This window comes from Falco biarmicus, chromosome 5 (genome assembly GCF_023638135.1).
Source record: "Falco biarmicus isolate bFalBia1 chromosome 5, bFalBia1.pri, whole genome shotgun sequence".
Taxonomy (NCBI): Eukaryota; Metazoa; Chordata; class Aves; order Falconiformes; family Falconidae; genus Falco; species Falco biarmicus.
Genome location: NC_079292.1, coordinates 92,076,071 through 92,092,636, shown reverse-complemented (window position 1 = coordinate 92,092,636; position 16,566 = coordinate 92,076,071). Strand labels below are relative to the sequence as shown.

General features: G+C 54.3%; 2 protein-coding genes across 3 annotated transcripts; both read left to right on the top strand.

The window, feature by feature from the left end:
- Positions 1 to 117: 117 nt before the first annotated feature.
- On the top strand, positions 118 to 1,835 carry RBP5 (retinol binding protein 5). 2 transcript variants are annotated; one of them, XM_056339118.1, is made up of 4 exons: positions 118 to 275; positions 511 to 689; positions 1,158 to 1,259; positions 1,705 to 1,835. In XM_056339118.1, exons 1-4 carry the CDS (start codon positions 203 to 205, stop codon positions 1,756 to 1,758), a joined length of 408 nt encoding a protein of 135 aa, XP_056195093.1. In that variant the 5' UTR covers positions 118 to 202; the 3' UTR covers positions 1,759 to 1,835. The 2 variants fall into 2 exon arrangements, with proteins under 2 accessions (XP_056195093.1, XP_056195092.1); XM_056339117.1 differs by having other exon boundaries at positions 1,158 to 1,314.
- Positions 1,836 to 6,740: 4,905 nt separating this feature from the next.
- C1R (complement C1r) lies at positions 6,741 to 14,178 on the top strand. The gene is given in 12 exon segments (XM_056339071.1): positions 6,741 to 6,851; positions 7,584 to 7,812; positions 8,047 to 8,239; positions 8,417 to 8,560; positions 8,708 to 8,904; positions 9,389 to 9,536; positions 9,621 to 9,742; positions 10,334 to 10,412; positions 10,837 to 10,977; positions 12,599 to 12,673; positions 12,901 to 13,010; positions 13,012 to 14,178. Coding segments are annotated over 12 exon segments (2,133 nt in total). The 5' UTR covers positions 6,741 to 6,849; the 3' UTR covers positions 13,705 to 14,178.
- Positions 14,179 to 16,566: the final 2,388 nt, after the last annotated feature.

Below are 16,566 nucleotides of genomic sequence, written 5' to 3'. Positions count from 1 at the left end.
CCGAGCTGGCGATGCGGACAGCGGGGGCAGTCCCGGCCTTTTCCGCGCCCCCCGGCGCGGGGACTTTTACGGCAGCGGGGGGCCGGGAGCGGGGCGGCCCCGCAGCCCTCCGCAGCCCCCCCCGCCCCGCCCGGCCCGGCCCGCGCGCGCTGCCCGGCCCCTCTCCGTGCCCTGCGCTGCCCGCCCGGCCGTGCCCCCCGGGATGCCCCCCAACCTCACCGGCTACTACCGCTTCGTCTCCCAGGAGAACATGGACAACTACCTGCGCGCTCTAGGTAACCCACCCGCCTCGCCCCCTCCTTCCTCCCCTCTTGCGCCTCTAAAAACACCAGAAAGGGGTTGAGAGCTCCCCCCCCTTCTGCCCGCGACCACCGCCTTTGTGCAGCGGGAGGGGGCAGAGGGGTCACGGCTGGGGGTCCCTGGCTGAAAGAGTGGAGGGGCTCTGCGGGGGTGCTGCTGGGGGGGGGGGGGGGGGGCCGGTCACCCATAGGTCTTCCCCTCCCCCTCCAGATATCAATGTGGTCCTGCGAAAGGTGGTTTGCCTCCTGAAGCCCGATAAAGAGATCATCCATACTGGAAATCACATGGTCATCCGCACGATCACCTCCCTGCGGGACTACGTTATGGATTTTGACCTGGGAGTCCAGTTTGAGGAAGACCTGGGACCTGTGGATGGACGCAAGTGCCAGGTGAGGAGTCCATGCAGTGCCCTTGGGGAACGTGTGTGTGTGTGTGTGTGTGCGCGCGCATGTGTGTGTGTGCACAAGAACTTGCTCAACTTTTGTTTCCCAAAGAGCTGAGATGCTGGCTGGGAGCTGGCATGCCCCTGCAGGCCCAGGAGCAGGTTCTGGGTAAACCACGGCAGCACGGGTGGGTGCCAGCCGGGCAGAACCCCAGCGCTCTGGGGCCCAGGGGTGCTGTCCTCTGAGCAAAGCCCTGCGGAGCCGAGTGGCAGGGCAGTACTCTGTTGCACTTGGAAACCGGAGGGTCATTCACTCCCCACAGAGCATCAGTTCCAAGCAGCCACCAAAGCAACACCAGATCAGGGGCTGCCTCTGAAAATGTGTCTGAGAAAAAGAGTGTCATGGCTGGAAAGCTGTACTGCCCTGACACACTTGCCTTGGGACAACGTCTTCCCTTCTCCTCCTTTTTTTCAGACAACTGTCTCCTGGGAGGGGGATCAGCTGGTGTGTGAGCAGCTAGGAGAGAAGAGAAACCGAGGCTGGAGGCACTGGCTGGAGGGGGACAAGCTGCATCTGGTGAGGACGCAGCTTGCTAAAATCCCAGTTGCAGTGGGTGGGGGACACAGACAGGGTGAGTGCTGTGGGATCTAAGCCAGCCACGCAGCTTCCTGCCAGCTCCTCTCAGACTTCAGCCCCGTCTCCGCGGGGCAGCCACTGCTGCACACAAACATCCACCTCCAGGGTTTAAAAGTTAACGCAGCTTGACAAAGGCAACAGCCCGTCCGTGTGCCCTGCCGCCTGGCCCATCCGTGCCACCTGGCCCAATCTCTGCTGCCTGGCCCATCTGTGCTACCTGGCCCACTGGGGCTTTGGGGGGTTCAGGAAGACCACACAGCAGCATCTCACCTGCGTGACTCTGGCAAGCACAGGGAGGGCAGGCAGGGCTGCAGTGGCAGCAGCTGAGGAGGGAGAGAAGTGGGGGATCCAGCCTAAACTCCTCTTTTGCCTCCCCTTTCCCCAGCATATGACTGTTGAAGACGAGGTCTGTGTCCAGGTTTTCCAGAAGGTGAAGTGAGCGCTGCCTGACCAGGACCCCACTCCTGAGGGCAAACTGCCCCATGCTGAAAAAGAACCGAGACCTGAGCGAGTCGAGCCCCCTGCAGCAGCATGCTTTCTTTGGCCCCTCAGAGCTGGGATGGGATGGGATGGGCCAGGCTGGGATGGGATGCCATGGACCGGGCCAGGATGGGACGCCATGGGTTGGGATGGACCTGGCCAGGATGGGATACAATGGGTCAGGATGTGCCAGGGGGGATGGGATGCCATGGGCTGGGATGGACTGGAATGGACCTGGCCTGGATGGGGTGCCATGGGCTGGGATGGACTGGAATGGACCTGGCCTGGATGGGGTGCCATGGGCTGGGATGGACCGGGCCAGCATGCAGTGGGCTGGGATGGACCTGGCGAGGACGCGATGCTATGGGTCAGGATGTGCCAGGCCGGGATGGGATGTGATGGGCCAGGATGGCCTGAGCCGGTGTGGGATGTGTTGGGCCAGGATGGACCGGGCCGTGGTGCGATGCGATGGGCCGGGATTGGCCCGGACCGGGGTGAAATGCGATGGGCCGGGATAGCCCGGGTCGGGGTGGCTCGGACCGGGTCGGCCCGCGGGCAGGGATCCCGGCTGGGCCGGGCGAGAGGCGGGGAGAGGCGGTGGGCAGGGCGGCGGGGCCGGCAGCGCTCGGAGGCTCCTTTCAGAATAAGAGCGGGGCGGGGAGGAACGGGGCGGGGGCTGCTCCAGGCGCGGCCGGCCCCCAGGGCCGCCTCCTGCCTCCCCCGCCTAGGCCAAGCCCCCGGCTCCCGGGGAAGCGAGGGCTGATGCCCGGGCGGGCGGCGGGGCTGAGCCTGCCGCTGCTGCGGCCACCGGCACCCGCCGTCGGCTCGGGGCCCCGGGGCGCCACGCTCCTCCCAGCGCCCTGGGGTCCCCCGGCAGGACGGTGGGAAGCAGCGCTTGGCCTCCGGAGTCGGGGACTCGCACGTGGCGGTGCGAAATCCTTGCGCTGCTCCCCCGGGAAGGTCCCGGGGGTGAGGAGGATCCCGGCTTTCCTGGGGTAAGAAGCCACAGCCACCGGCTTCGGCCCCAGCAGCCCTGGGCCCCCCTACAGCCATCACAGCTGCCCTGCTTCTCCGAGACCAAGGGACAGCACTGGAGGAGGCCAAGTCCCCTGCAAAGCCAGCCCGGTGCCAAAGGCAGAGGCGTCCTTCCGCGCAGAGAGCTGACAGGACATGCAGGAGCCCACAGGCAGCTATTTCTGAAGGGCACTTGTGGTTGCCCCCACAGCAATAGGTTGAGGAGCAGTGTACGTAGAAGCATGTGGCTGCTGACACCGCGAACCAAGAGGCAGGCAGGTTTTGAAAACACAGGCCCTCCTCAAGCTGAGAAAATGCAATTTCTTTCTTCCAGCAGCTCATCTAAAAAGTAGTATTTTCCAAAGAGCTTCTTCTCAGGGAACTGCAAAGATGAGTGCCATGGGAAATGCGTTACTGCAGAACACGGGATAAGCAAGGGGTTGGGGAGCTGCAGCTGCACCTATAGCTCCAGCCTCTGGCCCCTCAGCATTGCCTCTGAGGGCATCCCAGGCTGCAGCACCCTGTCAGCACCCACAGCACCCACCACCCAGCATGCCATTCATCAGCTCTATGCAGACCTCTACAATACACCATTCCTTCCAGCATAAGGAGCCTCTACATGATCTCCATTGCATCCCGTGGTTGCAGAAGGCATAGCTTTGTCTGACAGCAGCTGAAGCTGGTTCAATGCTTGCCCTCTTCATACTCCACCATACAGTGAGAGCCCTCCTGAGCTGCCCGTGAGCCCCAACACCAAGCTCGCTTCACCACGTCTGGACTGGTATCTTCCAGACCATGTGATCAACAACTAATCAACTGATTTCAGGCCCTGCACCACAGGCTGGTCCAAACTACTCTTTTCTGAGCCTACATTCTGGTTTGAGGGTAGACAGCCACTGCCTTCAGTGGTTCGCCAGGCTCTCCCGCTGGCATGCCAGCCACATAATCGGCATGCAAGCCTGTGGGGCGACCTGCTGAGTGCGTTGCTCCTGACTGGTTGCCAGCCATCATATAGATCCATGACAGCTTCTCGTCTTCAGGAAGCATCTGGTTGTACCAGAACCACAGACAGAAATCAAATCCACTTGATGTGGTCCACACTCACAATACTCCTGAGGGATGATGGTATTCCAGCCTATGCCAGGACTCCAGTGGGTAACTGCCAGCACTAACTCACTTGGTTTTTCCTTTGGCATCACACTAAAGGTGTGATGCCCAAGTCAGATGGTGACTTTGCACAGCAGCACTGTATCGCTGAGGCATGAGCCTGTGGGAGGAGAGGATGCTAGCGTGGGGCAGGGGATAAGGTGTGTGTTGTGAGGACACCGTTCTTGCCCCTTGCTGAGCGACTAGTGCTGCAGAACCACCTCCCTGCTGGGGTATTGCACTTGGCTTTGCTCCTTGATTTAGAAGGCACAGAAACAGATGGCCAAGCTGCTGCTGCTGGCCACCATCTCATACCAGGGGGAAGACCTTCACTCTTCAGTGAGTCCTGAGCCTTCTTTTGGTGCAGGTCATCTCCTCTGTATCAGCCAGAGCTGCAGGAGTGGCATGATTTGTCTGAAAAAGTGATAAGGCACTGAACAGCACAGGCCTGGCCATGGGAAGCCCAAGCCCAGTGGCTAGTGGCAGTGTCCCCAGAAGGCTGCAGTGGGTCATCAAACCAAGGGGTTGAGTGTAGATGCCCTGGGAAAGCGCCTTAGTGTTTATGGGTGACCCTGGGTCTGTGGCCTTGCTGTACTGCAGGGTGGGTGGTGTAGCTGTAGGAGGCCCAGCAGAGGTATTTCTCTGTCCTCCTTGCTTCAGGTTTGAGGATAAAGTATCCAACTTCTCCTCCATGGTGGATGAGAGGGTCTGCACATCAGAGGATGGTCTCATGGCTTCTGAGGCTGTGGTCTCCAATGACCTGCTGTAACACACTGTATTCAAAGCAGGAGTCTGTCACCATGAGAGGAGGTTGGCATCTTTGTGTTGAAGATCTATACTTCCTTTACTTTGCTCTGACACAGTCTGGATTTATTGTCCAGTCCTTTTGTGAGCCCAGCAGGCAGCAGACAGGCGCTGGTCTTGGCGTTCTAGGCTCCTACATGTATTCCGTGGTCCTACATGTATTCTGCTCTTAAGTGAAGTCAGGCACAGACATCTTCCTGAGGGAATAAATGATAGCAGGTATCTCCTGGCTCCTACCTGCCAGCAAGAGGACTGCAGAGAGCATCTGAAGGGGAACGCCACCAGTATGAGCACTGGAGCAGGACTGGGGGGCATAGCTATGTTGTCCAAATCAGGTGGTTCTGTGGGATGTGTTAGAGGTGGGCTGTTTCAGTTAGACATATCCCCGCTAACCACCCTGGCTTCACCGCCTGAAGTACTCTGCTGGTAGCCCAGGTAGTGTTACGAGGGTGAGGGGAGGAAATGAGGACATGGGAGATGTGTCCTGGAAGGGGTGCTCCCAGGAGTGCCTCCTGCACAGAAGATTCCTTCCCGCAAGCACGCCGAGATGATCAGCTCCCCGGCAAGGGATCCTGTGCCACTCTGCCTGCCGGCGCTGTGCTGAGGAGCCCTGCCCGTGCTGCCCCACATGCTGCATCGCTCCCAGAGCGGTTCCCAGCCCTGCCCGCACTGTCCCGCTGCGGTGCCGGGACATCATCTCCCCTCCACGGTGGTGGGACCATGAGCTGGCATCGCTCTCCGCATGGCACAGCACAGTGGGAGCGTTCATCCCACGGAGGGGATGGCTGGAGGTCTGGAAGTACTGGAGTAAGGTCCCCCACTTAACCTTAATTCTGATGCATGGGGCCATACAGTGTTATGACAGAGCCACTAATTACATGTTCATGTGATCTTTTTCAGATAATAACTCAAAGACATTTGATGAGCAGGTTCTCTAGTACACTTCCATAAATATCCCAAAGATGCTTTCTTCATTCTTTTTCTATTTTCATCTTCATTCAACAGGTTTTTGAGGCTGTGAACTGTTTCCTGTGATTTCAGTGCAAGAAACTTGTTGATTTCTCTGAAGCCACCCATTAATTCTAAGGGAAAAACACTAAAATGATGTTTTATCTCTTACACCAAAGTCTGAAAGCCAAGAAATTTCAAACTTCACGAATTCTGTGGCACACAATACATGTCTTGGGCACTAAGCTGATAAAAGATTGAAAGGTGTTTTTAAGTTGTTGTGTTTCCTTATTTCCTCATTAAATAACACAGGCCTTATCTAGCTAGCTGGTTTCTCCTAAAAATGCTTGCAGAAGAAACAGCAAGAAGTGTCCTTGGAAAGGAACGTGTTCTCAGAGTGCTTTTAATTCCATATGTTTGCTTATTTTTCTTAATATTTAAGGCAAATGCCCAAGTTTTCTTGCTTTCCCTGAAGAAGCTCCCAGTTCCCATCCCAAAAAAACCTCCCAGGTGCTCTTCTTCAGCAAGCCAGAACAGAGAAAACTTGGCTTTTTTTGGTGGTTTGATGTTTTTTTGTAAGCTTCATCTATTAAGACTAAAATTTCTGGTCTTCTTCCCACAGCAGAAACCTGCCCATATGGGGTGGGGGGAGTGAAGGAGAACATCTCGGGGGGGACGGGACACAAACCCAGAGCAGCTGCGGGGTGGCGGCTCCAGCCCCGGGGGGGCTCCATCGGGCGTTCCGCTGCCTCCCCGCCCGGGAGAGACGGACGGGCCCTGCCCGGCGCGGGGGTGAGACCCCCGGGAGCGCCTCCCGGAGCGCGTCTGCAGGGCGCGGGGCGGCGGCAGCAGGGGGCAGCAGTGCCGGGCGCCCGGGCGGCCGCAGCCTCTGTCACCGGGCCCCCTCCCGGCTCCGGCTCCCCCGGCCCCCGGCCCCGCCCCGCCCCCCCCGCTCCCCCGACTCCTCCCCCCCGCCCCCCCCCGGCTCCCCCCGCCCCCGACTCCGTCCCTGTCCCCCTCCTCCCCGCCCCCCTCCCGGCTCCCCCCACCGGCTTCCCCCGCCCCCGTCCCCCCCCAGCCCCGCCGAGCCGCCCCGGTCCCCGCCGCCAGCCGCCCGCAGCCGGAGCCGCGCACGGACATGTGAGTGGGGGGGCGGTGGGCTGGACCCCTCCAGGGCGAAGGGGCAGCGGTGCAGCTCCGCTGGCACGCAGGGCTGCGGAAGAGGGAATTCCCCGGCTGGTGGTTCCGTGAGCTCTGGGCAGGGAGCTTGTTTTGGAGGAACACGGAGAGTCCCGTTCCCCGGGGGGGATCTGCAGAATGAGGAAAAAGAAAGAAAAAAAATAAGTGCCAGCTTTTGGAGGAGAGAAACCAAGGCATGGCGGGGTCCAGGGCTGCCCGGGGGGCACTGGGGGATGGCTCCTCCGCAAACTGGGCTTGAGAGCCACAGACCCTCACCGCCCCCACCGGGCAAAGAGCTTCCGATCTAGCGGTGTCCAGAAACGATCCACCAGCCCAGGGCCAGAGGGAGCAGCCCCCCCCCGCGGCTCTGAGGGAGCAGCCCCCCCCCCCCCGCTCTGAGGGAGCAGCGCCCCACCCCCCCACCCCCACCCCCAGCCTCTGAGGGACCAGGGAACTTGCCTGTGCCCCCTCAGATCGATGCCTCCCTTGGCTGGTGGCAGCACCTTGCTGGAAGCTGGCTGGTGCTGCTGGCTGCCATGTCAGCTGTCCTTCTCGCTCCTGGGCCACCCAAGCCAGAAGGGGGACCTGCAGCAAGGCTCCCGTTAGGTAGTGCACAAGTCACCTGTGAAGTCTCCTCCGACTTTGGATGACCTAATTTTGTGCAATGTCATCGTTTACTTGCCATGTTCACAGGCACACTCTTCTGCTCGTGTGGGCCTTCCTTTTCTTTGGAGTCATCAATTCCAGTACAGTCCCAGGAAAGTTCTTTGGGGAGATCAGATCCCCTGGTTATCCCAAGCCGTATCCCAACAATAACATCAGCGTCTGGGACATCCATGTCCCAAAAGGCTATGTGGTGAAGCTGACCTTCATGTATTTTGACCTGGAGCCATCTGAGTCCTGCTTCTATGACTATGTTAAGGTACCTGCATAAACACTGGGGCTGAGGGGTGGCTGGAGATTGGAATTTGGTGGCCACCACACGCAGTGGGTCCTCATTCACCAGGCTTCCTCTCGTGCTTCCCACAAAGGGAAGGGAAGGAGTTAAAGAGAGAAATGGGAGGAGCAGGTACTGGCAGCTCATGGCTGAGTGACAGGGGTCCACAGGCAGGTGGTATCTTCTTGGGCAACTGTGATTTCCCCTTAACCTTGACAGATCAAAGCAGACAAGAGGAACTTGGGCCGATACTGTGGCCGGCTTGAGTCACCCACAGGCAATCACCCAGGAAGGAAGGAGTTTGTGTCTAAGGGGAACAGGATGCACCTGGCGTTTCACTCCGATTTCTCCAACGAAGAAAACGGCACGGTGATCCCCTACAGGGGCTTCCTGGCCTATTACCGAGCTGTGGGTGAGTAGGCAATACCCTCGGCATGCAAAAAGGTACCTGTGTGGCTCTAACCAATTTTTCTTCTTGTCAGACAAATAAAGAGAAGGTGTAAGCAAGGACATGGGTGTCTGTGTACTTTCAGTGAGTGGCAGTTTTAACACTTTCCTCCCCTTGTCCCTGCATCTCATATGTCCTCAGATCTTGATGAATGTGGCCCTAACTACGCTGCTGAGACAGAAGAAAGGCCTCGGTGCCAGCACTTTTGCCACAACTATGTGGGTGGCTACTTCTGTTCTTGCCGGGCTGGCTACCAGCTTCAGAGTGACCACCACTCCTGCAAAGGTAAACTGAAATTGGTAAAGATCAAAGAGTTCCAGGGAAGGAGCCCTGCAGCCAGGAAGGGTGGGAGAAGTGGCTTAGGGAGCAGACGGCAGGGCCGCAGAAGACATGGCTCCACAACGTGACCTCTGCTTTCTTCCTTTGCGCCAGTGGAGTGCAGCAGCCAGTTGTTCACAGAGGCAGCTGGGTACCTGAGCAGCCCGGAGTACCCCCAGCCTTACCCTGAGGACCTCCAGTGTAACTACAGCATCCGTCTGCAGAAGGGCCTGTCTGTCATCCTCAAGTTCTTGGATCCCTTTGAGATTGATGACCACCAGCAAGTCCACTGTCCTTATGACCAGCTCAAGGTACTGGAGACTGGCAAACTCCACTTCCAACCCCGCTGCCAGATCCAGACAGGAATTGTGGGGACACCACTCCTGGGATGAGAAATACAGGATCTGTACAAGGAGGGTGCCTGGCACAAAGGACTGAGCTCTTCCCCTGTCTTCCTCCCTCAGTGCACTTAATTACTGCTGTCCTGAGGTCAGAGGCTCTGGGTCACAGGCCGCTCTGAGGGAAGCCAAAAAAATCATCCCTCTTCCAGTTTTATCTCCCTTTGATTTAATCTCATGATTTGAAGGGGTCAATAGCTCTGTTTCCCCTGAGAAGGGGGACACAGAGCTTGTGGTCGGTCGGCCCCCTGCTCTCATCGGTCAGCAAGGGTGGGTCAGACCACCAGCCCTGCTCGCCATCACAGGCACTGTCGCACTTGGTCTGGACTGAGATATGGGTGCTGGGGCAGAGAGGCATTTGTGTTTCTGTCCCTGTGATACCTGTTCTCCTCATCAGATCCAAGCACGTGAGAGAGAGATTGGTGAATTCTGTGGCAAGGAGTCACCCGGCATCATTGAAACCAACAGCAATGAGGTGGACATACTCTTCCTCACTGATGAGTCGGGGTTCAGCCGTGGCTGGAAGATCCACTACACCTCGGAGAGTAAGCCATTTCTTCCCCAGAGGCTGCTACAGCCGATCTACGCCATTGGTTAATGCCGACTTACTTTGTCCCATTCTCTAACAGAAATACGGTGCCCGCAGCCTGTCCCACAGGATCAGTTCACCATCATCAGGGACCTTCAGCCTGTGTATCAATTTCAGGACTATTTCATCGTCAGCTGCAAGACCGGGTATAACCTGGTGGAGGTGAGACCCCTTCTCTGCTCCCTACAGCCATGCTCTGGCTGCTCTTCAGCCTGTGTAAGCCTCTCACCTGTCAGCAAAACTGTCTTCGGAGATTTCGCTCATGGCAACCTCTTGCAACTGCTGTTTCTTCCTTGCTCCTGTCGGCTTTCTTCCAGTGGTTTCTCCCTTCCCAGCTCCCTTCCTTATGTAGTTACTGTCTCACAAAGCCTTGGTAGAAGATGAGAGACAAAGATCCCAAGAAACACTGGTAAACAAGACTGTCTCTTTGGAAGGATGTGAAATTGGATGTGAAGGAGATGCATCTGCCCCCCTTGCTATCCTGTTGCCAGGACTGGGTAGCACCCCAGACTCGCCGCGGTGCTGTGGTTGCTGGCTGCTGCTGCCTGTGCCTGCTGGGAAGGGTCTGTAGCCTGTGGCAAGCACAGGACAGAGGGAAGGCAGCAAAGGGAGAGGGCAGCAGCTGGAACAGACTGCAGAGGGGCACCTGTTGGACAGCAGCGAACAGAAGGGCAGACAGAACAATATTTTGATGTGGGGGAGGGAATGTAAGGCTCTGTACAACCAACAGAGGTGGTTTTCTCTCCCCCACAGGGGCACCGAAAGCTGCTGTCCTTTACGGCTGTCTGCCAGGCAGATGGAACATGGCACCAGTCCATGCCCCACTGTGAAAGTGAGTGAGCTGAGAAGAGGGATTATGGCCCCTGCTGTGGCTTTCCCCCTCCGGGAACATGGGGACCTCAGTATCTATGAGTCAGTTTGGCTGTGGCCATAGAATCATGGATCTGCTGGTTGGAAGGACTTGTGGAGGTCCACTGTTGACTTTCATGACGTTTTTCCACTTGCAAAAGCTTAACCATTTCTCCTCCCTTACAGAAATGCATAAAATATCACTAAAAATTTGCTATAAAGTTGTAAGACCTAAAAGCAAAAGATCCCAGTCAGGGATCCATTTTGGAACAAGGTCTCTCTGCCTGCTGTACTGACTGGTCCTTCCCACCACGGGCACAGTCGCAGCTGCCCCTAACCCTGCAGGCAGTAAGGCTGGCTTTGGCTCATCTCGCTTTTCTTCTGCTTTTTTTTTGTTGTTTTTGTAGTTGTGAACTGTGGCGACCCTACACCCCTGAGCAACGGGGCATTCAGCTATGTCAACAAGCCTGCAGACAACACCTACCAGTCGGTGATCACATACCGATGCAATGAGCCATATTATCGCATTGTCACCAGAACAGGTGGCGGTGAGTCCTAACCCCACGTGGGCATTGAAATCCCTGTGCAAAAAGCTGTCCCAGATTCCCAGTTAGAGTCGTCCCTGCTCCCCAGGCTCAGGGCTCATGCTCTCCTCCTGCAGAGGCTCTCCCATCTTTCCTTGGCTCTGCAGCACAGCTCCTGAGGCTTGTCACCCCAGCTATTCCCAACTCTGCTTCATTCCCAGAGTCCGTCACGCCCCTCCTACACACTCTCCTTAACTTTTGCAGAAGGTCTTATTCTCTCACCTGTAGTCATGATTTGTTCTTCCCTAGTGGATTTCATTCTTTCACTGAAATTTGAGGCATGGTGGCTGGGAATCACCAAAACTCTGAAAACTCACCACACCAGCCCAAGTTGCTACAGATGCAAATAAACAAACTCACATTTCACTCCACTGTAATGCTGTTTACCTTTTGGAATATTGTTCAGCAGCAGAGACGTCTAAGGGCTAAATAACACACAGACAGAAAAACCTGTTTTCATGCAGCAGGTCAGAAAAATTAAGGCAACATTCAAACCCATTCACATGCCTTCCTTTTGCACCTGGAACATGATTTGATGGCACAGGAGCTTTGGTTACGGGAACAGCATAAGGAGTTTATGAATTCCTTGCCTTGGCTGCTCATTTAGACTCCAGAGAAAAAAATGTAGATTTTTAAGCTGAGTCAGTTCTTGACATGGTTGCCAGCATGGGCGTAGAGTTGTGCAGCATGCCTGAGAGGGGTGAGACGCTCCCTGGGTCCAGGAGCAAACAGCTAAGGAGTTCTTTAAGTTGGTAGTAACGTTGAATTTGATTATTCTTGTACCTGAGTTTAACTCCTTCATAAAGAGTCAGAGCTGAACCTCAACAGAAAAAAGTCAGGAGCAAGTAAATATCAGTACCAGCCACATTCCGGTGGTGAGTCATCATGATTTAGGCAATTTTGAAAGAGAACAGCAAACCCTTTATTGGAAGCATTTGCTACAGTGTAAGACAAATTGTATCTCAATTATTTTTAGTCACCAGCACAAACTTTCTATGAAAAGTGGGAATGCTGGAGGTAGGAGAGTCTCTGCTGAGAGGTGACAGGCAACTTCGCTGACCTGCAGTGTAGCCTCCGAAATAGATACTGAACACGTACAGTAATGGTCTCATCTTTTTTTCTGTTTCTGGAACAAACCACCTTGTCCAACTCTCTGCAAACTACAGAGACCAAAACCTTGGATTTAAAATCCACGTCCTTACTTCTTCTCTCCCTTCTTTGGGCTAATAAGAGCTCTGTAAGCATGTGAAGTCTTTGCTTCACTCAGATAACTCTTCAGGTTTTTCTTCTAGGGAAGCAATGCCTGAGCTTTACTGCTCCCCTGGAGCTGAGGTGCTCTGAGATGCACATGCTACCCCAGATGGAGATGTTCCAGACTATACCCCCGGTGGCTTTTCCTGGGAGAGGCTGTTTTGGGATGGAAGGACTGAGAGCAACATGTGGGATAGCTTGGAAAGAGGAACCCCTTGAAAATATTCTGTTGTGTTCTGTTCTTCTGTGCTGTCCTGTCCTATCCTATCCTATTCTTTCTTCCCACCCCATCCCTGGAGGCCTGGGTCTCATTCACTTCCTTCTCATCCTACAGACACATTCACCTGCTCTCCTGAGGGAACCTGGGTGGATCGAGATGGCCAGATGAAGATTCCTGCCTGTTTGCCAGGTCAGTAAAAAACTCTGACTTTGGTGCTTACTGGTCCATGCTTACAGTCAGCACAAAGCCAGGACAAAATGCAGGGAAGGGAATGAGGACAATGGTGTCAGTGAGGGAGGACAGGGAAATCTATCCAGGAAGGCAAAAATAAGGTGAAATCAAACCGTGGTGGTAGGAAGGAGAGAGACAAGCCAGGGCAACGGAGGGTGTCATCATCTCCTTGCGTTTCTTCACAGTGTGCGGGAAGCCGGTCAACCCTGTTACTGAAGTCCAGCGGATCTTGGGTGGCAAGTCGGCAAGGAGAGGCAACTTCCCTTGGCAGGCTTTGACTGGCATCCATGGGCGAGGGGGGTGGCGCGCTCCTGGGCGACCGCTGGATCCTGACTGCCGCCCACACCATCTTCCCCAAAGGGGCTGGGGGGAGCAATGTCAGCCTGGAGCAGCTGGCAGAGGAGGCTAACATTTTCCTCGGCCACAACAAGGTAGAAGAGCTCCACAAGATGGGTAACCACCCTGTACGTAGGATCTTTATCCATCCAGATTACAACCCCAGTGATGAGTACAACTTCAATGGGGACATAGCCCTGCTGGAGCTGAAACACCCAGTGACCCTGGGCCCTACCGTACTGCCCATCTGTCTCCCAGATACCACCAACACCACGTTCTACGTGGATGGACACATGGGCTACGTGAGCGGGTTTGGTGTGGAAAAAAATTTCATTTCAAATCATTTGAAGTATGTGAGCCTGCCAGCTGTTGCTCGAGAGGAGTGTCAGAGGTGGCTGGACAGTAAGAAGGGACATGTACCTATGGTTTTCTCTGAGAACATGTTCTGTGCTGGCTTCCTCAGAGACAAGCGAGACACCTGCCAGGGGGACAGTGGGAGTGTCTACACGGTGCTAGATGCAGAAAGTGGTCGCTGGGTGGCTACTGGTATTGTTTCTTGGGGTATCGGCTGTGCTGAAGGTTATGGCTTCTACACCAAGATCCTCAACTACTTGGACTGGATCAAAGGGATAGCAGGGGAGGACAGGCTCTAGACACTGCTCTCTCCTGCTAGCTGAAGAATCACCAACAACATGTAAATTTCCAGACACAGAAAATCGTATCTAAAGCTTTGGATGATGTACCAAAAGCTTTCCAAACACACAGACTATGTCTGAAAGCCACCACACTGTTTGATAAATTTTTGGTGGCACCATCAAAACTTACCAAAGCTGTTGTACCACTGGCGGCCTGTGGGATGCCTCTGAGGACGCTCTCGTTCTTCCAGATCTTATTACTGGATGAAGCCTTAATAATATCATGAAATCTCAGGACAGCAAACCTATTCTTGTTTGAAGCGCTCACGATACCATCAGACTGCTGCAATCTACTGCTGTACTCTGTGGTGTGGGAGGGCTGCAGGGCAGCAGACTTTCCTGAAGGATGTGGTTCTTTGTGCCGAGTACAGCATACATATGCCCATTGGCATCAGTGAGATTCTACAAATATTAAAATCATTGCTGGAGAAACCAGGTGTGCTGTGGTTTTCTGTCTTTGCTTTTAGCAACTAGTAAACATTCCCCATCACTGAAAGTAACCTATGGAGTTTATACAGGGATTGCTTTACCTGCCACTAAAACATTTCCAGTTCTTTAACGGCACGTGGCATTTAGTTACCTGTCACAAAACTACCATTAGATTACCTGGTCTGAGACTCCAGGTGGCTTCAACGGAGGCAAAAATAAGTTGTCTGTGTGATGTCACATTCAAAAGACAGGGAAGACGACAACCAGTCTCATGGAGAAAAGAGCCCAGGAACTGTTACTGATCAGAATTTGGGGATGAATTTTTTTATACTCTACAAAATAAGGCCCTGACTGCAGGACAGCAGCTCTGAAATGATGCCAACTCAGAGAGAAGGTGACACCTCTTGTGTTGTGGGTATTCTCTGGAGTTCTTGACTAGTTTTGCTGCTGCAGAACAGCCTGCCTTTTTCTTAAGAGTCATTGAGAGAACTGAGGTCTGCGACGGCCTGGCAGGAACTCGGGGGGGGCAAGGTCATAGCTGCCTTCTCGCACTGTTTTCTGTGAGATCCAGCTGTGGATCTCCTCAGGTGTCAGTATGTCTCATTTGCTTTTGAGATAACATATCCTGGGGAGCGAGCTGCGAAATTGCACATCTGATACAAGTTCACCCATGATCTCCAGGGTTGGAATTCTGTTGATCTTTCCCATTTGTGTGGGCAAGAGAAGAGCAGGAGAGGCAACAGGAGCATGGTAAAACAAGGTGCCCAGTTGTACAGGAGCAATGGATAAAACCTGGTCTGGGGGAGGGAAGGGAGGTTGCAGAATATGCAGCTGGGGGAGTATTCCAGGTGAAGAACAGGGAATTTCTGAGATGTTCAGTGAGTACAGGTGACAAGGACAGAAAAATACCCAACTCTTCAGTCCTTGTAAAAATTGAGAAAAATTACAGAGAAGGCATCTTAAAGGATCTCCTACTTTGCAGGAGACTAGGAAACTTCAGGAAACCGAGGCATGGAGAACAGATGATTTGCCTCAAAACCCCAGTGGAACCTGTGACCCCCCTAGGAACAGCAATCCCAGCTAAGTGAGTTGCTTTCCTGTCTCCTGCTCTTCGACCATTGGGCCACATTTCTGTTTCTCTTCTCCTCGGCTGTCCTGAATTGATTTCAGCAGTTTGCCTTCCCTTGCTTTTGAGAAAGACTGGAGTTCATCAGCAGGTTGGTGAGTAATCACACGATGCTGCTTGCTTGAGTGGCTTTGTGGGCAGAGGAGTTGAGGAAATGTCCTACCTTAGTTTGAAGGTCACTTTTCAGAACTTAAAATGGATTAATTTTCCCCAAATCATACTTTGTTGAGCTGTTCCTACTGCTGAAGTATCCATCACATAGCCAAGGCAGAAGCTTCCTAATAGCCAGACACAGCAGGCTGTAAGACTTCTAGTGGCTTTCGCTCATGATTACCCCAGATGCTTGGCTTTGTCTGTATAATTTGTAAAATTCTAATACATACTGTGAAGCTATAAAAAATTGTCACCCTGGCACCACTGCATCGTTGTTTCTTTGCCAGTATGCAGTCACCTCTTTGCCCAAGAGGGACACGAGCTAAATTTGCAGCCGGGACTGGATACCAGGGCTGGACACCTGCCTTTGGCGCTCCATGAGGATGCCAGGAAAGCTGGGATGAGTCCACCTACTTAGCCGCAAGAAGGGATGACTATAAAACTTCATACAAGATTCAAGCTTGACACATACAGATATAAAAGTAAAAAGCATTCAGTGTCCTGTGGGTCCAGTTCCTCAGGAATGTGGTGTAAGATCCTTGGTTACCAGCCCAATGACAAAATAACCTTTTGCTGGTTACTCAAACCTGAAGGTGCTCACACTGAGTGTGGGAATCTGTGGAATCTCCCAAGAGCTGCACACCTCCTCCTCCTCACCATTTCCCCGACTCTCAGAAAAACTTTGGCTGGAAGAGGAGGTCTCTAGTCCAACGCACTGCTGACAGCAGTACTTCAGAGCTTCAGGGCCTTGTCTGGGCAAGTTATGAAGATTCCCAGGGACAGAGATCCCGCAGTGTTATGGTACTTGTTCCAGTTTTGACCCCCACCCTGGGAAAAATCCCAACTGAAAATTCCACGATTGCAATTCACGTCTGCTGCCTTTTGTCCTGTCACCAGAGCCTTGCCCTGTGTACTCCCCAGCCCTCCTTTAGGTGTCTGACAGCAGCTAGATCCCCATCTTGGCTTCCTCCTTTTCCAGCTGAACAAACCCAGCTTCCTCCGTCTCTCACCATATGCCACCTGCGCCAGTTCACTGACCACCTCAGCGGAAGGACAGCTGATCCAGGACTTTCTGGAGCAGGAGACACCACTAACACATATCAGGTAATCTT

Coding starts and splice junctions, on each gene's coding strand:
- RBP5 (XM_056339117.1), top strand. CDS start 203: ATGCCCCCCAACCTCACCGGCTACTACCGCTTCGTCTCCCAGGAGAAC. Junction 276..510: donor CAACTACCTGCGCGCTCTAG/GTAACCCACCCG, acceptor CTCCCCCTCCAG/ATATCAATGTGGTCCTGCGA. Junction 690..1,157: donor TGGATGGACGCAAGTGCCAG/GTGAGGAGTCCA, acceptor CCTTTTTTTCAG/ACAACTGTCTCCTGGGAGGG.